This window comes from Brassica oleracea, chromosome C3 (genome assembly GCF_000695525.1).
Source record: "Brassica oleracea var. oleracea cultivar TO1000 chromosome C3, BOL, whole genome shotgun sequence".
NCBI classification, from domain to species: Eukaryota; Viridiplantae; Streptophyta; class Magnoliopsida; order Brassicales; family Brassicaceae; genus Brassica; species Brassica oleracea.
In genome coordinates this window covers 5,102,788-5,128,044 of record NC_027750.1, presented here as the reverse complement: position 1 = coordinate 5,128,044, position 25,257 = coordinate 5,102,788, and the positions used below count along the sequence as shown (strand labels likewise).

The window sequence follows — 25,257 nt, the reverse complement described above, 5'->3', positions numbered from 1 at the left end:
GTTACTTTCTAATTTTTTGGATTTTTAATTTCCGAAAACCATTAAAAATAATTGGAAAAGGTAATGGAAATTTTTGTAATTAATTGAAAAAGTCAGGGGCATAATCCTAAAAATGATCCTACTTTAATGGTATAGATTATGATGTTGTTTAAAAAAAAGAATATTCGTATATTTAGTCATACATGATTTACACTTTTTGAAAAGTGAATATACATATTTTGAAGTAACACTAATAAATGTATTTTTACATTTCCATATTTGATTAAACTGCATTTAAAAGTTTGAAAGTAATATGCAAATTGTGTTGGTAAGATTGATATCGATTTGGTTAATGTAGTAGCTTAAAAATAGGAGTCGTATTTGGAGTGTCATTGATTTTAGGATTCTACAAAATTAATGATTTAGATTGTGTGCATCGAAAATTCTGTTGAGTATACATTCCAAAAGTTGTATTTTAGAAATATTTTGTTCAGCTAAGTAATATTAGTAACGTGTTTTTTGTCAACTTAAAAATGTGGTTATACAAACATATGTATGTATGCAGTTAGTTATGAAATTATTTTACGGAAAACCGGATCCAAATTCCACAGATTAAAATACATAACTGAAGAATTACATTTTATGTGGAATATCTAAAACTTTTTTTTTTGCTAAAGAATATCAAAAACGTTGTTATACAAACCAAATGTATGTATGCAGTTTTATATGAAAATCTTTTACATGCAACCAAATACAAATTTATCTAATATTAAATTTCTTGATCTGAGTACATAATTGAAGTACCCGCTTGATTAATATTAGATGAAATATAGTTGAATTGATATATGTTAATTTTATCTTATAGGTTTGATAAACATGGTTTATAATAGCAGTTTACCACATTATGGATATATATTGACTGACTTTCAAAAAATTAACCGAGTTAAAGTTGGTTAAAGAAACACGTGTTGTGATATTTGGTTAAAAGAGAATTGAATTAAAATGGTTTTGTAGTGTTGGTAAATGACATTTAAGGTCAGTGGCATGTTCTGTAATATTTTGGTTGAAGTAAGGGTTAATTTCCAAATGTACTTCACTTTTAATAGATTAGATATAGTTGCTTAAGAGTAAAACTACAAAAAGATTTGTTTTGTAAATTTACAAAACGATTTCTTTTGAAAAAATAACAAAAAGATTTCCATAAATTAAACAAGAAAAAAGGTTACAAAAAAAAATTCAAAAAATTAAATAAAAAAGATAAAGAGAGTTTCAGCTATAAATAAGGTACAACTACACATCGAATGGACTAGATTTGGCTACTGAGATTTTTTTTCTGAACACTTCCAGAAAAACTAAAATAAACTTTATCAAAAAATACAATTCAAAAAAACAATATTCAAAAGAATAGTTATATACTTAATATTTGAAAATAAAAGATATTTTTGCTAAAATTGTACTTACCTGGCCAAGGAGATCGACCATCTTTTTACGGATCGACAGATTGTTGAGCATGTGGTCGATCCGAAAATACTCTGCAGTTTAATTAAATATCTAAAACATTTATTTCAACACTCAAGAGATAGTTTTGCTAAATATGATAACTAGATAGCCAACAAAATTACAAAAAAATATTTAAATTGTAAAAAATATGTTAATTTAACGTGTTAATATTTAAAAATAAATTTTAATTATGACATTCATCTTAACATTTTATAAATATATATCAAAATATAAATAATTTAACAACTTAAATTAGAAAAAGGGTATCATATAGTCACGAAAACTTCGTGGCAAATTCGTGACTTTTTTAGTCACGTTTTTAGTTTCGTGACTATTTCGTGATTTTTTTAGTCACGTTTTTTACTTCGTAACAATTTCGTGACTAAAAAATTTCGTGACTTTCTTAGTCACGTTTTTTACTTCGTGATAATTTCGTGAGTAACTAAAAAATAGTCACGTTTCTTCGTGACCATTTCGTATCTATAAGCATTTTTTCTACTAGTGTAAGGAAACACTTGCTGTGATATTTGGTTAAAAGAGAATTGAATTAAAATGGTTTTGTAGTGTTGGTAAATGACATTTAAGGCCAGTGGCATGTTCTGTAATATTTTGGTTGAAGTTAGGGTTAATTTCCAAATGTACTTCACTTTCAATAGATCAGATGTTTTTCAGAACAATATATATAATTGGCACTCGTCTTATATCAACTACGTGCCTTTCTAGTATAAACGTTAGATCTTCGTTAAAACTATACAAAGTATATCAACTTGATATAAAGATTTGTTGTTGGGTGACCACAAGTTTTTTGTTAGTATGGTTGCTACTTGCTACCTTATCATCTAAGTTAAAATTCCCATAACCGACGTTATTGATGATAAGATATTTTGCTATTGGATATAAAAATGATGCTGAGCCATTGATTGGTTTGATTTGATTCTAAAATTGTTGAAAAGCATGACTGTGCGGATAAGTAATTAGATATTATAAACAAACTTTTACTAGATGCTAAGTCAAAAAAAGAAAAAAAAAAAACACATGTATTAAAGTGAACAAAAAGAGTTTCGATATAGAAGAGAAAAGAGGACGTATGGTCTAGGAAAATGAGGTTTCTAGATAGACCAATGACAAGTATCGTGTTCAAAGCAGAAAGCTGTAATACTTTTCAAGCCTCCCCATAGCATGTTCCTTAACGTTTAAATGATTTAATCTTATGAAATGGTGGGACGATTAGCAGGCCTGACGATTATAGTTGTAACATATCACGCCTTGAATATTTGGTCCCAGCATGTGATGTTGTGTATATAGTACAATGTATATTTGGCTTACGAAAATAATTTAAAATGCCTAGGATTCTAGATTCTTCCTACACTAGTCCACATCGATTTGCTTTGAGATTGCATCTCCATGGAGAGTGGAGACTCATGTTTCCATACTTTCACACTTAACTTTTTTGTTTACATAAAACAAATTAGATTTTATTTTGCATAAAGTATTTAAAATTTTGGGTTCATTTAGAATACACATACACTAAATTTTTAAAAAGAATTCAAATGAGATATATAATAACCAAACTCACCAGTGAAGTATTGCTTCAAAGACTAGGTACCTTCTCTCTCTCTCTTATATAACCTCATCTCTTTTTGTGTTGGATCGGTTAACCTTAGTTTAGGTCCGCTTTCTCTTATACCTATGGTTTCAAGCAACCAACCAACTATTGACATCATGTTGAAATTTATAATTGATAAAGTCAACTCATTAGTTAGTCTTACTATTCATATCTCTATGTTTAAAACTAAATTTTATTTTTAAATAAATATATTAATTACAGTCTATAACATCAATATTTCAAATCTAAAAAATGTCTAAATATAATTATTTTTTCAAATCGCCTCACAGTTACTACATGTTGCCGCAAGAAGTTGCAATATTTGGTCATTATTATTGTTACAGCGTCAACATTGACACAATCTCTTACAAGAGTATTGTCCACATATGATATCATTATAATTAATTTTTATAATCTTATATATTAAAACAGAATTCACAGCATTGATTCATGTGTGATTTTTTTAAAAATGGACATAATGGACATATTCCTATAAAGTAATGTTACATTTAATATCAAATCTTCTTATTTAAATTTTGGGCCTACCAAAAAATTTTATTGGGCTATCAATAATTGGATTTAAACAATAGATGATCCATTGGATTTATAGATAGTATAAATTAATGTTGTAATACTATACCTCTATATGCTAAATATTTAAATATTTGTCGATGTTAACTTTTAAAATTATAAAGTTTTTTTTTAAATAACAAAAATCAGATTATCTAACAATGATTAATCTTTATTACCTTAAACCAATGAAAACAAATTTTAAACTATATTGTTTATTTTAAAAATGAAACAAAAACTAAATGTTTAATTATTTACTCGATAATATAAATCTATGAAGCAAAAAATTTATTTTTAAAAAAACTTTATAAATTTGTGAAATGTTACACTATCTTTGAATATGATAATAAAACAATATTTTACTAATCTTTATATATATAGTTACGATTTTAATAATAAAATAATAATCCGAAAATATATATATATAGAAGAAAATACAAATACATGTGAAAGTTTGAAACAATTTATTCAATGAAAAAAATATACATTAAACTTATTATGTTTTAAAAATTGATAGACACATATATATTATATATGTACCAATTTAGAATTGAAAACAAAATATTTATATAAAAATAAATGAAAACAAAAATCTGCGCGGTTGCGCGGATCGAGATCTAGTTAAATGTTAAATTCAAAAATTATTAGACCAATAGAAAGATGACATGTAAGAGAAGAGTCTCTGATCTATTTTTGTGCGTTTCTTGAAGAACAGTCGCTTCTGCACTTCTTTCCTCATTTTCTAATTCTCTCTTACTTTTTCTCTTTATTTCATTATTAAAAAGGTGGAAATCTCTTCCTCATATTTTCACTGCGTCAGCTCTTATTGGTTACATACCAACATAATGAAATCATAAAACATTTAAAAGATCAATTCCCTCCATTTATCTTAGTGTTCGTGGTAGTATATTTTCATATCTAACCACATACACAAATAAAGAATGAATCTAGACAAGTTATAGTCAATATATGAAGATCTATTCGATATGGAAAATTATAGATAGAACTTCCATAGGAAAAGATTGTGTATCTTAACCGTAAGATTGCATAACTATTTTATAAATATTACTTAAAAAGAATATCAATAATTGTCCATCCACACCCACATGCAAAATTTCAAGAAACAAACAAATAGTTTCTCGCCTCATTATCTCACTCACATGAATCCAAATCATCCTCCAACCTCACATTATTTAACATTATACATAATTATTTCCTCAAAGAAAAACAAAAAAAATAACATTATATATAAATTTCCTCGAAGAAAATCAAAATAAAAAAATAACAAAGAGATATATCTCCATGTATATCTCTATTTATACATTGATATAACCTTAAACTTAGAAAAGCCAGAGACTCTCTCATAACACAGAACTCATTAGTCTGATCTCAGTCTGGTCATTTTCCACAAACCAATGATGTCCTCATCATCATCAGCCACGGATACCATCACTAAGCCGTTGTCCTTGCCGACGGTGGAGTCAGTCACGTGCGACACGTGCGGTTTCACAGAAGAGTGCACGCCGGCTTACATCCACCGCGTCAAAGACCGGTACAAGGGACACTGGCTTTGTGGTCTCTGCGCGGAGGCGGTGAAAGACGAGGTGGTTCGATCTCCGACTCGAATCTCCGTCGAAGAAGCTCTCCGCCGCCACACAACGTTCTGCCACCGGTTCCGTTCTTGTAGTCCAGACGAGGAAGAAGATCCCATTTCAGTCATTGGTAGGATTTTACGGCGGAGCCTCGACGGCTCTCCACGTCGAACCACCACTAGGACGAGCTCGAGTGGAGCTTTGCCGGGGATCGACGGCGTAGAGTCGCGACGGTCGCTTCTCCGAACTGGGAGCTGTTTCCCGTCTCTATCTACTTAATCAAATCTGTTAGTTGTAAATATCTTTTTTTTTTGTATTTCCTTAATTTTCGTTTAAGACTGTTATTATATTTCATTACATTTTTAGGTAGGAGAAAGGGTTAGAATCCGAGGATTTAATCTCCTGTGACATTAGTCTTTCTTCATAAGTGAGTTAATAAAATGGTTAATGAGCAAAGCTCAGATTATGTGATATCTAGATTTGCGGTACTTATCAAATGTAAGTTTTATATGTGATTAATTGTATGTTGAGGTTTGTGGCTGGAATGCCACTAAAGGTTCAATGTCTAGTACACATAGTTAATGAGTTATACAATATATGTAGCTATGAGAAGAGTAGAAAACAAATTAAACAATGGACGTGTGGTATGGGTGTTAATAGTTAAGGTTTTCTATTGTTGAAACTTGCTAGAATGTATAGTGTTGCAAAACAAAAGTCTGATAAAAATGCACGTTTATGTAACACATGGATTAGATATGTCGCTTGTTTGTACCATTATTCATACAAATATATCGCACGAATGATGTTGATGAGACTGCTAATTAGTAGATACATTAACTTAAATATTAAGAAATCCTCTTTATTTTGCTCAATCATAGTTGTCAAAACTGAGAGCGTTTTAAACAGGATTTTTTTTTTGTGTTAGCCAATTGCTAACATATTTATACTACAATCTTATAAATTAAAACAGAAGTCATGACTTTGTTCATGTGTGATTTTTTTATTTGGACCATCCTCTAGAATGTTTATAAAATTTTACATAACTTAATCATCATATCTTTATCTTTTATTTAAAATACAAATAAATATTGTTTAAGAAAATTTTAAGAAAATCTTTTCATAATCAAGATAAATTTTTTTTTTCAAAAATTAATTAACTTAAATTTTAATTATCATAAAATATAATTAGAATTTCAAATTAGATTTATTTTGATTTATGAACGAAAATTAAAATCATATAAATATTTTAATTGTATTTTAATGATAATAATAATTTAAATTGATTATTTTTCAAAGATCTTTCAAAGATTTTGTTAGAAATAAATATCTTTTCTGTTTCAAATAAAATATTTACTACAAAATTAGTTTGTAAGTATGATATATTATAGTTTCTCTTTTAAAAATATTTTTGTTGTTCTTGACAATATTTCAAAATATTTTTTCTCTATTATGTAGGTCCAATTTAATTTAACTTCCATATATAAATTTCAAATTTAAAAATAAAACCAAAAATTATGTTGGTAAGTTCCATATATTCACTAAAGTTAATAATATAAAATCCTTGTAACTACTTTAATAATAATATAGTTTAATTTTAAATAGAATTATTATTATGCATTGATATATATTCAGTTATCGTTTATAAAATAAAAAATAAAAATTTTATTTTATTTTTATATATTTTATAATAATAATAAATCGTGTTAAAATAAACTATTATATTGAATTAAATATGATAAATTATATTAAATTGATAAATTTATAAATTTATTTTCATAAATATAAATTTTATGTTAAAATGATGACATAACGGCTTAATATTCGTAAACTATATAATACATGTATAAAATTTACATATCTTAAAATTTTATATATACAATAATATATTATCTAAAATGAATAAACATAAAAAATATTGTTAACAAAAATCTAACTTTGAAGGACGGTGGATCAGAATTTAGTATAAACTAAACACAAAATAATTTTCAGATATGTTGTTTCAGGCATATATTAATTTTTTTTAGTAACTAAGTGCAAATACAATAAGATAAATATATAATAAGAAGCGACAAATGCATGTGACGATTTTAAACAACTGATTAATTATAACATATAAACTATGAAATTATTGTATTTGAAAAAGTTATAAAAATATTTTAATATATGATTAACGTTAAAAATGTGTACCACCATTGATTTAAAAAAATATCTATGCATATAAATTGAAAAAAATATCTGCGTGGTTGCACAGATCAAGATCTAGTGGTTTATTTAAAACAATAATTGTAATGCAGAAAATGACATATACACCTTTAATTAGGACTGTTCAATATGGTAAAACCGAACCGTACCGAACCGAACCAAACCGAAATAGACAATATGGTTTGGTTTTAGTATATACCATATAAACCGAGTGAATATAATTTTATAAAAACCGTAAGATTTGGATATGGTTTGGTATATAACCGATTAAACCGAATAAACCGAACAAAACCGATTAAAAGTAGAAACATGTAATTAAACCGATTATAAAAATACGTGAAAATCTATTTGTTACATAAGTTAAATTTGTGTTAATAACTATTATCATAATTTATAGTAATAAAGATCTTTAATTTGTACAACACTTGAACTATAATTAAATAACAATTAATCGCAATTTAGATATTTTATTTTCTAAGTCTTCTTTTGATTTTTTTGCTTTATTTTAGTCTTCACTAAATTAATATGAAGATTATAAATTTGATGGACAATAATTAATGAAAATATTTCACAACTTTTTTCTTATCTGTAAACATACAGAGTTGCGTGTTCAATTGAAAAAACATGACTTTAATGAACACTAAATATAGAAGTGGAAAAACTTTTCTTTCGTGTTTCTGTTTTGTTTCATATTTTTATTTTCAAAATTTCAAGCTTTGATTTTAGTTGTAGATTTGATTATTTTATTTGATGGTAGAAGCATTTTTACTTTTTTGTTCATTTATTTGAAGATGTAATATATTTTTAATAAATGACTGTGTTGACAATATAACTCTAAAATTCATATAATATGATCTCAAACTAAATAATTATGTTTTTTTGGTATAAAATCGAATAAACCGAAAACCGATGGTATATAAACCGAACCGAACCGAAGTAAATATGGATTTAGAATGGTAGTTATATTTTATTAACCGAAATACCGAAAACCGAAAAAACCCGAACCTAAACACCCCTACCTTTAATGGAATTTAAGATAATTACAAGTACAAGTAGAAAGAGCATATAAGCAAGATAGATATGCATGTGAGTGTCTTGTCATATCTCAACTGGAGTAAATATTTTTTTTAAATCATTTCTTAAATATCGACATTATTTGATCCGATGCTGTCTGACTAGTTGATCTGACTTGGTTATGACTTATGATATTGATTTAAATAAGATCCAACAACCAACTATTTCAAATAGTATAAAAGTGAAACTCTATCAAAGCCAAATTAAATTCAATTTGGTCATTTCACAAAAGAAAAAGAGGAGGGGGAAAAGCAACGCGCATGGGTCAATGGTATATACTGGAAACATAAACGACTTATGTAATGGTTATGAATTACGAGAGAAAAAAGTCAAAAACACTACAATTGTTTTTCAATGCATGCCACTTGATTTTGCTTCACTAAGAAAAAATAGGGGTAGTTTTGTTACATAACCACTACAGAGGGTACACTTTAAAAAGTACTACAAATAAGATACACATTTTGAAAAATAACAAAAGACATACATAATTTTTCAGTTTTATCCATGCATTATTGTGTAATAAACTCCAAGACTGCATAATTGTTTCTGCTATGTCTAGAACTGGGCATAAAATCCGAAACCCGAAATCTGAACGGAATTCGAACCGAAAAACCCGATCCGTACCCGATCCGAAATATAAAAAATACCTCAATGGATCTTGTAGGGTGTTATAAAACATATTCGAACCCGAAGTGTTATTAACCGAACCCAAACGAGTAACCCGAAAACCCGAAAAACCAGAGAATCCAAAAAAATATCCGAAAAACCGATCCGAATGTCCAAATTAATATATAATATAAATATTTGAAACATGAATATGTATTTCAAATATTTAATTTCATATTTATTTGGATATGATATCTAACAATAACTATTTAAAATTTAAATAAATACCTTAAATACTCCATTATATTACAAAGAATCAAATATTTCTTATGTTTTACTTTTAAATTTTAGATTTTACTTTGGATATATCTGAACCGATCCGATATAATCCGAATTCGAATGATATATGGTTACTTCAGATATATCCGAACCGATCCGAAACCGAAGTGTTATATCCGAATCCGATCCGTACTTGTAAATTTACTAGAATGGGACCTATGACGTGTTACAAAATAGAACCGAAATCCGAAAAACCCGATCCGAATCCGAACGGGTACCCGAACGCCATCGATCGGTAGAGCTCTAAAAATAACTTGTGGATTATTAAACAATAGTAATTAAGTATCTACTAATACATATACTTTCACAGTCAACTTGAAATTCATCAATGTTTACCAATAAACTATATACGATCTATTATATTATGCAGTTTTATCATTAAATCATATATATGCATGCGCCACATACCATATTTATCACACCATAAGGCAATGCATGTGTCATATAAACTCGTATATTATGCTAACTGATGCAGATGTTAATAACATCTTCAGAGTTCTGACCCATGGACTCATGGTGCATGTATACCTAACCTAGCCATAGCAATACAACATTAGTACGACATCCCCTTTGCAGCCCTAACTAGAAGAACATAAAAATCTAGCATGTTAGATCCAGTTAAAATGGATATGTATGCACATGTATAAACATATATATGTCATATGTGAATGCATGACACATGCGGATGTATGATAAGGAGATACAAGTGTTTCTTTGTTATATTGTCACATCACTTTATTGTTTGTGTGGCGCAATGGGTCCTTCCTCTTCATTTTGTTGCCCACTTTTCTTGTACACTAACTTGGCATTTTGTTCTCTATTCGTTCAATAATTGTTTTTTAAAGGTCAATTTCATGTTTTGGTTTATTTCTAAATATTCCGGTCATTTTTTGTTGTTTGAGTTAAAAATATCTCCAGTCCCTTTCACAATATCTTTTGAATATACCCAGTTACCCACCAATATTTGTACCCACCGTTCCATAAATTATTGCATGCCATAATTAATTAACTTTAGAACTATGTGAATATAAAACTAGGGTTTGTTAATAGTAATAATGATACAATGCTAATGGAAAAACAGATCAGAGTTTTAAGTAATCCAAATCTGATGGATTTTGAGTTATCTCGATATGGGTTCCAGATATTATGAGAAGTATCCTAACCACATATATAATCATTTCTGATGAATCAAATTTTAAATTTTGTATATATATCTTTTTTTTTTAAATGGATTATACTTCAACAAGATCTAATATCTGGATCATGTGATCATTTTTTATTTATCATAACTTTTAATATCTAAATTCATATCTTAACTTCTTGAATAAAATTTATTAGAGACTATCTTAAGAAGATTATCTCATCTTGTTGCAAACCAAACTCCCGTAGCTTTGTTGTATCTTCCATTACCGCATCCTCGGCGAAAGTCAATGCGATTTTGGCCTTTTGTCGATGTGTCTGATAAGACGAGCTGGATCCAAGGAGGTTCACCATGTCTCCTACCATTTCTCTCTCTCCAAAGTGGACAATGTCACATTCATGTTCAAAGACCATGATTAACCCAAGTTCTTAAGGTGGGGTTCTTAACTTCGGTTAAAAACCGTTTCTTAGTTTTTAATTAAGAAAAACTAAGAACCAACTCTTAAATAAGAGATATAAGAGCATGATTATTGGGAGGTTCTTATGGTGGGGTTCTTAGCGGAATATAAAAACCTGTCTCTTAACTTTTAACTAAAAAACTAAGAACCGTCTCTTAAAACTCTTATTTATGAGCCGATTCTTAACTTTTTTAGTTAAAAGTTAAGATACAAGTTCTTATATTCCTTTAAAAACTCAATTTTAATAACCCTCTAATAATCATGTTCGAAGAACTGGTTAAAATAAAAAAAAAACAAAAAAATATCAAATCATAAGTTAAAAACCTCAAATTAAGAGTTCAGGTTAATCATGCTCTAAGTTATATCAAATTATTTAGAGTGGTAAACAAACATTATTAAAAAAAATCAGAATGTAGTGCTGTCACTGACAAATATGATTTTATCAGATTTTATTTTTCTTGGTGTAGAAGAGTGGAAAAAATAACCAATGTATGGTATATAACATACAAAGTATATAAAAGCCTCTGACTTATTGGTAAGCCCAGTGGGCTATAATTTAAGCCCATAATGATAATTATCTTGTAAACAAGTCAACAATCCACTTAGAACAGCACTTCGATAATTTCTCTCGTTTCTACTTCATCTTCTTCTTCTCATCGTTTCAAGCAATCAAAGAAGCTCAAGCCTCGCAAAGATGATGCATCAAAGCTACAATTCTCTTCGATTTCTGGAAAACCGATTCATGGCTCAGTTACATCCTCACCTTACTCGCTTGCTTCGTCTTCGCCGCCTTCTACCAGTACCTTGAGAACCGCCGCCTCCAGTTCAAATCCCTTTCGTCCACCCGTCATCCTCCGTCTCCTCGCACCGGCGTTTCCGCTCCTCTTATCCCCAAATCGAGCACCAGATCCGCCGCGAAAGCTGCGTCGGTGGTGTTTTTCGGCGTGAACGCGGCGATCGGTTACTTGCTGATGATGCTCGCGGCTATGTCCTTCAACGGAGGCGTTTTCATCGCGATTGCCGTCGGTTTAACCGTCGGGTACCTAGTTTTCAGGTCTGACGACGACGGTGTTAACGCGGCTGTAGAGAATCCATGCGCGTGTGCTTGATTCTGGTTCTCATCGAATGTTCCGACAAGAATTGTGTGTTGATATGATGCTTGTGTAATACGGTTACAGTTAGTTGAGTTGGATCTATGACAAAAATGTTTTGTTTCTATAATACGGTTTACAGTTGTCGTTTTCTCCACTGATCTGACTATTATCAACACCGAACTAAATGCGTTTCTGGGCCAACTCTCAACCCCAGCCAGCCCAGGCCCAATAACAACACATTTGTTTCAATAAAAAGATCCATGACTAATTTTTAGGTGGCTTGAGCAGAAATAAACCACACATGGTACTACTTCAAAACTTTCTTCATGCAGTGTCTTATAAATTTTGAGTTTATATTCAGGACGAGATCATTTCCACGTATCGTCCACCGAATTAATGGTTTAAAATAATAAAAGCTCAAAATTCAAAGAGACACAGAGCCTTAAAAGGGGCAGAGGGAGGTAACTAAACTATCCATGATAGCTAACCATAATTACTGCTTCTGCCACCCACATCCCTCCTCTTTCTTCACTATAGAGAGAGAGAGAGAGCGTCTCTCACTAACCTCTCTCTTTGCATTGTTTTTCTCACTAGCCGCTTCTTGTTCCTCTTTTTTTTTCCTTCTTTCTCTTGAGGGTCACTGCATGTTTTGTTCTTTGACTCGAACCATTACTCTCTGGAGTTTATTCTATCAGAGAAGATAAACAACGGGGACAATGTCTGCTCCTTCATGCAGTGTCGGAGGAGAAGTAGGTGGTGAAACATGTTCGGCTCTAGCTAAGTCGTCCCTGCCACCACCGCCTCGCCCGAAGTCTCCGCCAGAATATCCAGATTTGTACGGGAAACGCAGAGAGGCGGCGAGAGTCCAGATGCTAGAGAGAGAGATTGGTTTTCTCGAGGTAAGTTAATTAATATTTTTGATTATTAATTCATTTTAAAAGAGTACTATCTTTTCTTTAATCTGCCACATTTTGATTACTGTGAGGAAAGTGTCCGAATATTTTGAATTTCATGATTCATTTGTTTTATTAGTCCCAACTCCTAGCTAAAACAAATTGTATGTACTGTACTGGCTTCTGATTATAAAGTTAATTAATCACTAGTGCTCCTTTACTAAAAATTTTGCGTGAATAATCTTGTAACTTTGAAGAGGGGTGTGTGTGTATGTTTGACAGCAAACTATGGACAACAAGACATTTTATTTACTTATTTTTCTCTTTAATGCTATCGACATTTATATCAAATAATTTTCAAACAAGTACTCGTATGTATGCAAAGACCTTACTCATTGAAATTAATTGCATGCTTTGATTGAAAATTAATTTGAATCATTGATAAGATTCTTATATAAGAACTTTTGTTAGTTGGGGATTCCTATGCTTTTCATGTAGCCTCTACTCTTAATAAAATAATACAACCATAATTTTCTGCTTAATTAAATTCTGTCCTTAAGCTTGGAAATAAGTATTTGCTATATAAATACAAAAACGTCTGATGATCTTGTAATGTGAAGTGATGGATGAGACGCCCATTTACTCTGATGTTTGCATCACTGAGGCATATGTGTTCGCTCGTGCATGTGTACTATGAAAGTGAGTGCTTAGTCAAAGTGAGTATTTAAAGTACAATATAAAGAAAAAGAAGAAAAGGAAAAGAGAGAAAGGGCGAAGCATTAGAGAAGCAAAGTAGAGAGAAAGCTGAATATATCTTAAATATATATATATATATATATATATATATATATATATATAATTAATTTTGTTAGCTTACTTCTTTTCCTTCTGAAATCCTTTGTAGTTTTTAATATAATTTTGGCTTTTACATATCAATCAATTTGTGAAAGTTTTTGTTTTTATTGCTATTTGTGTTTGGAAGGACCATATCCTTCTTCTCTTCATTTTGGTTTAATATCTCCCCTTATATTTTTACTTTGTATAATGTGCTTTTCATATACTTTGAGAAAAGAAAAATCATTCTTAAACTGAATGTTGTCATGAGCAGGGGGAAATTAAATTCATCCAAGGCGTACAACCGGCTTCCAGATGCTGCAAAGAGTAAGACAATCTCTCTCTCTGTTCAGTGTAGTTTATTTGGTAAAAGTAAATATGTTTATGGAATCTCATCTATGTTATATATGTTTTTTTTTATTGTGGCAGGGTCTCTGATTTTGTCGTTGCAAATTCTGACCCATTGATCCCTGCGTAAGAATATGTCTATTTCACTCAACGGCTTCAACATTTCCGTACCCTTCCCGCACTTACGATTACGTTCTTTTTTTAATACGTACAGACAACAAAAGAGTCAAAGACACGGCCAGTTCTGGAAGTGGCTCTGGTAAGAACTTACCACCCTTTTCATTGTGATTTATATCTACTTCCTTGCGACCAATTATGATATATAGTTGCCTGCCGTCCAATAGAGCATGCAACATGTGCATTGTCACATGATCTTAGTTTCATATTTATATTCTAAAAGTATTTTGAATAAAAATTATATATAAAAGTACATATAAATCGGAGGATTTTTGTAAATCACTTACAATATGAATTGCATGTTTGATATTCATAATGAGACCGTCCAACTAATCAATTGACGGAAAAATATATATCTTAATAACAAGATATGATACTAATCAACTAACTCGTTGCAGTTGCGGTATTCCATGTTTGAGCCTAGCGAGTTTCTTCTGTTGCTGCCGATCCAACTGTTCGTGCCATCTGAGGAAGCCCAAGTGCTGTAACTGCACAAGTTGCAGCTGCACTGGTTCCAAATGCTGTGAAGGATCATGTTGCTCAAATAGCTGTTGTTGCCCGAAACTGAGCTGCCCGAGCTGTTCATGCTTCCGAGGTTGCTGTTGTTCTTGTCCGGACTTATCTTGCTGCCTACCCACCTGTCTGAATAAGAAGAAGAAGAGCTCCTGTTGCAGCTGCAACTGCAAGATCAGATGGTCATCTTGTTTCAGATGCCCCAAGGTACAACTTTGTTGTTGTTTTTGCAATTGTAAAAATCTATGTTCTAATCCTTGTTGTTTAGCTTTCTAAACGTTATTATAGTTATAGGTCTCTATAGTCATATTTTTGTTCATTTCTTCTTGTTTTTTTCTAAACATTATTATAGTTATATGTGTTCATTTCTTCTTTATCTGCTTACTATCTATAACAAACTTGTGGATATGTTTTTTTTTGCTTTTTTGTAAGTGATGTTTTCTATTAAGCGAGCCTCTCGTGAGATAATTAGCATTTATAGAAAAATGACAATTACAAGGAAAGTTACACGTTAATATAGCTATGCATTATTCTTTGAGGTAACTTATTACATAATTAATTAATTATATCATCTGTTTTATTTCAACTCATCATGAGATAATTGTTTACAATAATATATGTTTCAACATATTTTTGTTTTGCATTTTAAATCATGGACAAGTTAACATAAGATTTTTAAGATATATAAAGTTTGCCGTCAAGTTCAACGCCTATGGTTGAGTTAATTTTGTTCGGTACATGTATCTCCTAGGAAGACTTTTTTTTATAAGCCCTATCAGCAATCCGGTAGGGAAGAACGCACTTAGTGCTACATAGTGGATTAACCCGAAAGCGTACCTCACTGCTTGATTCCAGTTTGGAATACTTTTCGACTAATATCGGAGATGGACCAATCATTTATTATGGTCCACCATGTAAACCATTTGGACCGAAACCCAAGCTCAGACTGGCCAAGTAGTGATAATTTAGTTCTCAGAAAAACTGTTGTGGGTAAATTTTTTATAACGACTAACCCATTTTAAAAGACTCTATATCCAGAAAACTCTGAAAAATTTATTTGGAAATGTATAGTACCACCGCGCCGACAGAGTATCGAATCTGCGATGTCTGTCAGTCGTCTCTGAGAAACTCAAAGAATTACTAAGCCACCTTGATAAAGGATTTTTTTGTTAAAAGAAAACGAACTTACGATGCAAAAGAATGTCTTCAGTGTAAAATTTAATTAGTTTTAGATAGATACATCGGTACATATCTCAGTACCTCAAAAAGACAATATGCACTTCACTTTCCCGCTTGCATCTCAACCCAAGTCGGTTAAGCCCAGACCAACAAAAGAAAAACTATATCGGCCAAGGCATTACATCATATTTCCTCACGGTTTTGTCACACCAGTCTGAAATAAATCAGAAGTAAATACCAAACTATAACTAATTTGTAACGATATTCGTAGGACAAAGTTATATATATATATATATAATTGACTAAACATCTATAACAGAGATTCTGACATAACATTCATTGCTTTTCTCCGATGGTTTTCCAGAGAGATCTTAGAGATATTTGTACTAATAACTAAACTCTTTTTGTTTTTCAAATAAGCCAGAGAGAATAATTGAGGAGGTAAAAAAAGATTTGATTTCATGGTGAAAATATATAAGAAAAAAGTCGTATTGATTTGCGTAATAATTTTTTTTTTTTTTTTTATAATCCAGGGGTTTCCCACTTACTTGGATCATTCCCCTGGGCCTGGTCAGGCAGCGGTCCGCTTCACCCGGGAGGGCTTTACCTAGGCTGGATCGAACCCAGTACCGCTTTTTTGGTGACCAGAATAATTGTGACTTAGTTTCGCGCAGCAGGTCGATCGAACCTGAAACGTGTTGGCGTCTCAGTCCCGTCTTCTTACCACTCGACCACAATCACCCGGTCGATTTGCGTAATAATTGATTAAGGGTTTCTGGGTTTGTACGGTACGGATCTTAACTGGTGATCAGAAGTCAGAAGTGAAGGTCTTTTCTACTTTTGCCTCTTGTTTCTGAGCTTTCATTGTATTTAAGAGGTCCCATTAAAGAAAGACTGAGGTGTTGTCTATGTCAAGAGTGGTCGAAAACGAAAATAGATGAAATTTAGGGTGCACAATAGTGTCAGATAGGAGAGAAAATACAGAGGTGTAAACCTCTCTGCAAGTAGAGCGCTGGAAAATTATTAAATGCACTAGTCAATTTTATGTTTTTCTAAAAATTTTGAATTTCCTGGTTAAAAAAAAATCTACTGTAACTTTTAATCTCAAATATTTGATTTGTAGTGATTATAAAAACTTATAAATAATATGCTTAGTCGTAACTGTAGAACAGAACATTTTTCTTTTGCAATTTCACGAGTTGCTTAGTTTGTTTTATTGTTCATACATGCATGTTACTTTAAGTGAGCGTAAAGGCCCAATTATTCTGTCAACAAAGCTAAATAGAACCCAAATCTATTGTACAAAATGGCAATAAGCACATGCATGAACCAAGCTTTTTCTAAATTCAAGAAGCCCTGAAGCAAGTTTTTACCATAATGTAGCTTGAATTAGTTTCATACTAGAAATGTAGAAGTTATAACCAGCATCTGCAATAGTATGAAACCTTTTCTCAGCAGTATGCAATAGTATGCATGAACTAGTACACTAAAACTCTCGGTCTTTCACTACCGGATACAAAAATGAGTTATACATAATTAACTTTAGTACAAATAGACAAACGCTCACGTGGCTTGAATTTGTTTCATACTAGAAATGTAGAAGTCATAACCAGCATCTGCAAATAGTATGGTGTATGAAAACCTTTTTTCTGGCAGCATGCAATAGTATGCATGAACTAGTAGACTAGAAATATCGGTCTTTAACTACCGGATTCAGACACGAGTTGCTAACATACGGCAGCAACTTTTGTTCAAATAGGCAAATACTATGCATCGAATAAAAGAAAGAGGATTTAAAATTTTAAATCATAATACTCATCGTAATACTCATCAAAAGACAAGAAGATATAGTAAATGCCCTGAGCAAGAGGGAACGTTGAAGAGCCACACAAATTCGAAAGATGATGAGATGATAGGATAAGAAACTGTGCAGAGGAGTCCAAATTAGAGAAGGAAGAGACATGTCTACTCTTTACTCAAAACTGGTCCACACCAATCTCGCTTCTTCTCCACTCCTTTCGATTTTTTCAAATATCTTAAAAAATATCCCATAAAAAGCTATTCCTCCTAGATATTTTGATTTCTTTTTCTTTTTGCTAAACTGTAAATATCATTAAAATGAACCTGATGATATTTCCTTGAAAAACCGCTAGGAGCTTCTAACAGTTTTTTACCCTTCAAGCTTCGAGTTCTTACCATGCTGTCAAGTTCTTACCATGTTGTACATTTGTCAGAATCCAACCTTAAAGTAGTTCAAAACACTGATTCAAGATTTTTTTAAAAATATAATGTGAATTCACCATTAGCATACTATAAAAGATTAAAAGACTGCCACAGCCGTGTAATTAGGTTTATACTTTGCATGAAGCAGATGACTAATTTTAGTGGAATGGAACAAAAGTTTCTTAAGTTTTACTGAAAACGAAGCATTTATCACCATTTTCCAAACTGACAAAAATCTCTGACATGATACCCCATACATGATACATCCATGTGGGCTTTTCTCCACGTACGTACACCCAAAGTTCACATGCATGCAATGCTACAAAAAAAAAACTATCTCTCTGGCTTGCTTCAAAACCCTCCTCACGTTAACCATATCAATATCTTCTAGGTCTCTATATAAACGAGACGGCCTATTTTTCTTCCTCATAACTTCAAGACTATTTTCTAAATAATCTCTATAAGAAAATGAAAATGATAATCCACATTTTCTTCACCCTCTCCTTGGTTTCATCCATCTCTTATGCCTCAGTTCAAGACTTTTGTGTAGCTGATCCAAAAGGTCCCCAAAGCCCATCAGGATACTCTTGCAAGAACCCTGACCAGGTCACCGAGAATGACTTCGCATTCTCCGGTCTCGCCAAAGCCGGCAACACTTCCAACATCATTAAAGCCGCAGTGACTCCAGCCTTTGCTCCAGCTTTCGCAGGAACCAACGGACTTGGCGTCTCAATAGCTCGTCTTGACTTAGCCACTGGTGGTGTCATCCCTCTTCACACTCATCCTGGTGCTTCTGAAGTTCTTGTAGTCATACAAGGAACCATTTGCGCTGGATTTATCTCCTCTGCTAACAAAGTTTACTTGAAGACTCTTGAGAGAGGTGATTCTATGGTGTTTCCTCAAGGGCTTCTTCATTTTCAGCTTAACTCTGGGAAAGGTCCTGCTTTGGCCTATGTTGCCTTTGGAAGCTCCTCTCCGGGGCTCCAGATTCTATCGTTTGCTTTGTTTGCAAATGACTTGCCTTCAGAACTCGTTGAAGCCACTACGTTCCTCAGCGATGCAGAAGTTAAGAAGCTTAAGGGTGTGCTTGGAGGAACTAATTAAGCTCCTCTTTCGTTTGTTCTAAGTTTTTTGTGTGTGTTATGTTTTTTATTCAAGTTTGTCTAGCATTCTGATTTTTATTCTAATGGATGTTACTGTTTTCAATGTTTCATTTATAACCTCTTTGGCTTGAACTGTTATAAGTAATAAGCATTCCATTGCGGATGTATAAGATGCATCTTAATGTGGATATTTTATTTTCTACAATTCACCACACCACTTAACATTATCTTTACATAGCATCCAAAAACACAAACCAGACAAAGACTCTGTTGGGGGTGGATTTACATCATCTCTCAAGGCCCATTAGACAATGTACTAGACCCATTTGGCTAGAAAACCCTAGACATATCTTTCTATAAATAAGGAGTTACCTCCTTATGAGAAAGGATATTTTCTCACATTTTTTACACATTAAACACTTCATACAAAGAGCTTATTGATTCTTAGATTTATTTACACTTGTAATCATACATGTAATACAATCTTTAATCAATAAATTCTTTTTGATGTTCATTTTCCATTTGATTTCTATGTTGATTTCTCTTTAGCCTCAAGAATCTAAGAAATCTATTTCTTAAATTCTTCATTGTATGAATCCGACAAACACGCCGTTTTCGGTTCAAACAGTTGGCGCTAGAAGGAGGGGGTATAAGAGAACAATCTTGATAGCATATCAAACTTGGGAAAACCCGAGATCTAGGGTTAAAAAAAAAAAATCAACTCTAGATCGGGGAAGACACGAGTCTACAGAAAGGGGGAAGCTTTCTTCGAAACCTGGCGGTTGAGGTCACGAAAGAGCCCAATATTCTCATGAGCATGCCGGCTCGTCAAGCTGAGAACTTGTCGTTATGGTCCCACCTCGGCATCTCGTCTCCATGGGTGACGAACTCGTCAACATCGAGACCAAGACTCATCGAGATTGGTTCGACGGAGGAGGAGATATTGACGAGAACAGGTGAAAGTTCGAATCTTTCTTCAACGAAGATGAAAGCTTTGCTTTCGATGTACCCACCAACGAGACCAAGACTCTCAGCTCGCCGTCGGGTCCTTCGGCTCACGGAGATGGCTCGGAGCGGCTCTGGCGATCTCGATGATTGAGTCTCGTTCCTCGGTGAAGCTTCTGAGATTGCTCTTCTCGGACTGATCAAGGTCAAGCGATTGTAGCGAAGAAGACGAGCAGAGAAAGCCTTGGAAGGTCATCGGGATCCCGATCTCGTAGGCACAGGAGAGGGACGATGACATAAATCAACAACGCCGGAGCCGATACTTTCTGGTACGAAACATTGAAAGGACGATCAGAACCGTTATGATGCGCTTGCGACGAAGGTCAAGTCTTCGCTCGATCCGTTAGCTCCTTGTAAGTTCTCCCATCCGGTTTGGATCAAGACTTCGATGCTCTCATCTCCTATGCGTCTTCTTCTCGTCAAAGCTCGAGGCTTAAACTCACAAGAACCATCTTGTCACAAGCTTGATACACAAAGCTCGCCACCATCTCAGACAAAAGCGAGCCTTTGACGGTTCTGCAAAGAAACGTGTACAATTTCAATTACATGAAGAGAGGGCACTAATGTTACTGATGATGTCAGTGATGAAAGTGATGACTACGTTGAGCTCTCTCCAGCGTCCTAATGGCCGAAGCAGTGCGGCCTCTAACTGATGCAGCCAAGCGGTTCCTTGCCTCGTGCTTTGAGGATATCACCAAGTTTCAGGAGGAGGTTATAGCCCCACCACTGGCTGGAATCAAAACGATAGCATCACGCGATGATCTCCAGATGAGTTTCATTTGCCTCCAAGCTCGTGGTCGGTGAGGACACCTTCATAGACTCTGTCAACTCGGCAGAGGCGGTATGATAAGGAAATCCCATCACGCCTCTCGACCTTGCCAACGAAGATCACGAACTCGTCAATTTCGAAGCTTTGTCCATCTCCTCTCACCGATCTTGGCATGATAAGTTTTAAGGTCAACATCACCTTACCTTCTCCTCTAACGTTCACCAAGCCTGTCGCTACCAATATGAACCTCTCGTCGAAATGCAAAGAAGGCGCGACCTCTTGACGTATAGACCTCACCGCAACCTCCTCATCTCGTCATATTTTTCTCGGCTTAGTCTTGCCACGAGCGGTTTCGAGATCGACGAGGAAATGTCATCAGACTGTCATCAAGCTCTTGCTTCTGCGTCAAGAGAGCTCTCCCGACAGGCTGGCCACCACCAGCACAAGCTCCTCATGATTATATCGAAGAGAAATGGTGTTATCTCCTTCACTATAACTCATCGTCACGAGAACTCAGCTTGTGATTCTCTTCAAGATGGATTTTGGTTTCATGGGAATGGATGAGAACTCGTCACACCTTCGCGAAGACCATACATAGCAGAAGAGAACACATCTCTATTGTTCTTACACAAACAAAATGGAGAGGATGGGATTGAGATTCTCGTCGTCTTACCTCACGTACAACCAACCACCTCTTCACGGCAAAGATAAGTTATTTTATCATCACATACTTTTCTTTGTAATCACACATGTGTCACAATATATATTATAGTTGTGGTTTATATTATTAAACAACTCCAAGCTGCTCACTCTTATATAATCTTTGTGAGATAACTTCATGTTTTTGCTTTACTCACTAGCATTAAGTGATAACAAGTTCCACAGCTTGCTTATTGATTATGTCTTGTGGTTTATATTGATCTAATCATGATCATGTTTTTTGTGAGCCAGCGTTGGGCCAAAGAGAATCAACAAGTGGTTGCCACCATCATGTCCTTATGCTTCGAAGAATGGCCTCAGATACGAGCTTGCCGGAAGCAGTACAAGCGATACAAACCAGCTCGTTTCTCTTGACAGCAACGTTATCATAGCCTGACGAGTCGTACACACCAACAACTTGCTCGGCACACACGATCTCAACACGAGACTTCGGGTCGGCAATAGCTCGGTAAACATGTATTTCAGGCACGAGTTTAAATTGAACTTGCTTTTTATTAGGCACGAGTTTGCGGTCGACTCGCTTATTGTTAGACACGAGTTTACAAAAGCTCGTCTTTGGCTAGACATGAGTTTACAGAAGTTCTCCTTCCACTAGGCACGAGCTCTCAGTAAACTCGCCTCTGTCTTAGCATGAGTCAAGTAAACTCGTCTTTTGCTAAACACGAGTTTAAAGCAAACTCGCTTCTTACTAGGCACAAGTTCGAAATAAACTCGTCTAAACCGTCATAGGCATGAATGTGTCTAGTTCATTGTCTAATAAACCCTATTCGTAAACTTCGCAGAGATCGATTCCATCTCTCTCAACGAACTTGGGGGTGGATTTACATCCTCCCTCAAGGCCCATTAGACAATGTACTAGGTCCATTTGGCTAGAAAACCCTAGACATATCTTTCTATAAATAAGGAGTTACCTCCTTATGAGAAATGATCTATTCTCCCATTTTTTACACATTAAACACTTCATACAAAGAGCTTATTGATTCTTAGATTTATTTACACTTGTAATCATACATGTAATACAATCTTTAATCAATAAATTCTTTTTGATGTTCATTTTTCATTTGATTTCTATGTTGATTTCTCTTTAGCCTCAAGAATCTAAAAAATATATTTCTTAAATTCTTCATGTTTGTCGGATTCATACAGACTCTTTTCTTGATTTCCCTCTTTAAATTCATTTTGGCATTATCACATTTGGATTCCTCACGTGTGTACTTTCAGTCTTTCACATTTCCGGAGCTGTTTCCATTTAAAACCCGAACCAGAGACACTCCACAACTTATCACCAGACTTTGTAGAAGACTGATTTTGGTTTCATAAGAGGAACTTTCGTGTTCCCTTTCCCCATTCCATTAGGCATCAACCACCTTGAACCAGACTGCGCCTGCTGATATGGAGTCGTGATTCACCATGGCTTCTTATCGGTCTCGCTCTTTCATACCAGTAAATGCACCTCTGAGATTTTTTACTGAGGGATTCCTTGTTCCTCCAACAATTTGTTTTTAAACATATAACCTGATCATTCTTCACATATATATGTTACAGAAGATAAATTAACGAGAATTCGGCCAAAAAAACCCTCAACTTTGCACAAATTGCCAAAAAAAACATAAATTTTTGGGCTGACCAAAAAAACACCAAACTTTCATTAACTTTAGAATTAATTAATAATGTTTTCGCTGACTTCCCAATTTAGCACAGCGTCAACAAATTTAATAACAGAAATATTTGACGTCGTTTATTGTTGGCGTTAAGTGAAACGACGTTTTACATGATTTGAAATTAAAAATATGTAGACCCCTGGATTCGAACTCAGGTTGGTTGATCAAATGGCAAGGTATTTTACCAATTGGCTACTGGCACTTTCAATGTACTTACTAACATGTTTAATTTTATTTGGTACATATTAAATATAAAAAATTCTCTAAAAACTTAATAAGATCTTTAAAATTCTAAAAAATTAAAAAAATAAAGAAGATTTTTATAAAATTAATTTCTAAATTAAAATTAAAAATAAAATTTTATTTTTCTTTTTAAAAAATAAAAACTCTTCCAAAATTTTCTAAAAACTTAAAAAGATCTTTAAAATTCTAAAAAATTGAAAAAATAAAGAATTTTTTTATAAAATTAATTTTGAAATTAAAATAGAAAATAAAATTTTATTTTTTCTTTTCAATTCGTGAAAAGTTCATGTTTTTTTTAAAGAAAAAATAAAATTTTATTTTCTATTTTAGTTTCTAAATTAATTTTATAAAAACATTCTTTATTTTTTCAATTTTTTAGAATTTTAAAGATCTTTTTAAGTTTTTAGAAAATTTTGGAAGAGTTTTTATTTTTTAAAAAGAAAAATTTTATTTTATTTTTAATTTTAATTTATAAATTAATTTTATAAAAATCTTCTTTATTTTTTAATTTTTTTTTGGAATTTTAAAGATCTTATTAAGTTTTTAGAGAATTTTTTATATTTAATATTTATCAAATAAAAATAAACATGTTAGTAAGTACATTGAAAGTGCCAGTAGCATAGTCGTTTTGTCGTTTCACTAAACACCAACAATAAACGACGTCAAATATTTCTGTTAAATTTGTTGACGGCGTGCTAAATTGGCAAGTCAGCGAAAACATTGTTAATTAATTCAAAAGTCAATGAAAGTTTGGTGTTTTTTTGGTCAGCCCAAAAGTTCATGTTTCTTTTAGCAATTCGTGCAAAGTTGAGGTTTTTTTTAGCCGAATTCTCATAAATTAATGAATATTTCAGTTACCAATTTTATGCAACCCCAATTTCTAATCTTAATCAATTCCTAAGAGAATGTTTTGAAAACTGATTTGTGGAGTATCTTTGAAAATGCTTTTGTTTTTCACAAATATATAATCGTATCTTCATAAAAATAATAATAATCAATTTCACACAATTGAAAACAAGAGCTACTTTCCAAATATTTTTTTGTTATATTGATTTATTTACTATATTTTTCCATTATATAAATAATATTTTTCTATTAATCTATATAGTTAATGAATTTTTTAATCAAACCATGAGATTAAACCCAAATTTTTTAATTAGTGGTTACTTAGAGATATAAAAAAAAACGTACCACAAATATACATGAGATTAAACCCAAAATGTACCAGAGCCTAAACCCTGAAGTTTTAGAGATATTAAAACAAAACTAGATCTCGACCCGCGAAACCGCGCAGTTTTTTTGTTTTCATTTATTTTTATATAAATATTTTATTTTCAATTCTAAATTGGTTATATTATAATATATATATATATATATCAATTTTTAAAACATAATAAGTTTATGGTATAATAGATTGTTTCAAACTTTC

General features: G+C 32.5%; 4 protein-coding genes across 4 annotated transcripts; all 4 read left to right on the top strand.

Moving 5' to 3' along the window:
* The first annotated feature begins 4,966 nt into the window (after positions 1-4,966).
* LOC106332371 lies at positions 4,967-5,718 on the top strand. Its single transcript, XM_013770839.1, has one exon. The coding sequence runs from the start codon at positions 5,071-5,073 to the stop codon at positions 5,524-5,526; it is 456 nt and encodes a 151-aa protein (XP_013626293.1). The 5' UTR covers positions 4,967-5,070; the 3' UTR covers positions 5,527-5,718.
* Positions 5,719-11,764: 6,046 nt separating this feature from the next.
* Positions 11,765-12,277, top strand: LOC106333358 (copper transporter 5-like; the record flags this gene model as incomplete). The annotated part of the gene is made up of 1 exon (XM_013771814.1): positions 11,765-12,277. A coding segment is annotated over one exon (411 nt), but the record flags the coding sequence as incomplete, so codon positions are not given.
* A 380-nt stretch (positions 12,278-12,657) lies between these two features.
* On the top strand, positions 12,658-15,307 carry LOC106333147 (guanine nucleotide-binding protein subunit gamma 3-like). The gene is made up of 5 exons (XM_013771622.1): positions 12,658-13,059; positions 14,162-14,214; positions 14,317-14,361; positions 14,450-14,494; positions 14,811-15,307. Exons 1-5 carry the CDS (start codon positions 12,877-12,879, stop codon positions 15,199-15,201), a joined length of 717 nt encoding a protein of 238 aa, XP_013627076.1. The 5' UTR covers positions 12,658-12,876; the 3' UTR covers positions 15,202-15,307.
* Positions 15,308-18,721: 3,414 nt separating this feature from the next.
* Positions 18,722-19,597, top strand: LOC106329205 (germin-like protein subfamily 3 member 3). The gene has a single exon (XM_013767815.1). The coding sequence runs from the start codon at positions 18,796-18,798 to the stop codon at positions 19,429-19,431; it is 636 nt and encodes a 211-aa protein (XP_013623269.1). The 5' UTR covers positions 18,722-18,795; the 3' UTR covers positions 19,432-19,597.
* The last annotated feature ends 5,660 nt before the right edge of the window (positions 19,598-25,257 follow it).

Excerpts from the sequence above, each read along its gene's own strand:
- LOC106333147 (XM_013771622.1), top strand. The coding sequence starts at position 12,877 with ATGTCTGCTCCTTCATGCAGTGTCGGAGGAGAAGTAGGTGGTGAAACA. Across the intron at positions 13,060-14,161 it reads GAGAGATTGGTTTTCTCGAG|GGGGAAATTAAATTCATCCA; the intron begins GTAAGTTAATTA and ends TGTCATGAGCAG. Across the intron at positions 14,495-14,810 it reads CAGTTCTGGAAGTGGCTCTG|TTGCGGTATTCCATGTTTGA; the intron begins GTAAGAACTTAC and ends AACTCGTTGCAG.
- LOC106332371 (XM_013770839.1), top strand. The coding sequence starts at position 5,071 with ATGATGTCCTCATCATCATCAGCCACGGATACCATCACTAAGCCGTTG.
- LOC106329205 (XM_013767815.1), top strand. The coding sequence starts at position 18,796 with ATGAAAATGATAATCCACATTTTCTTCACCCTCTCCTTGGTTTCATCC.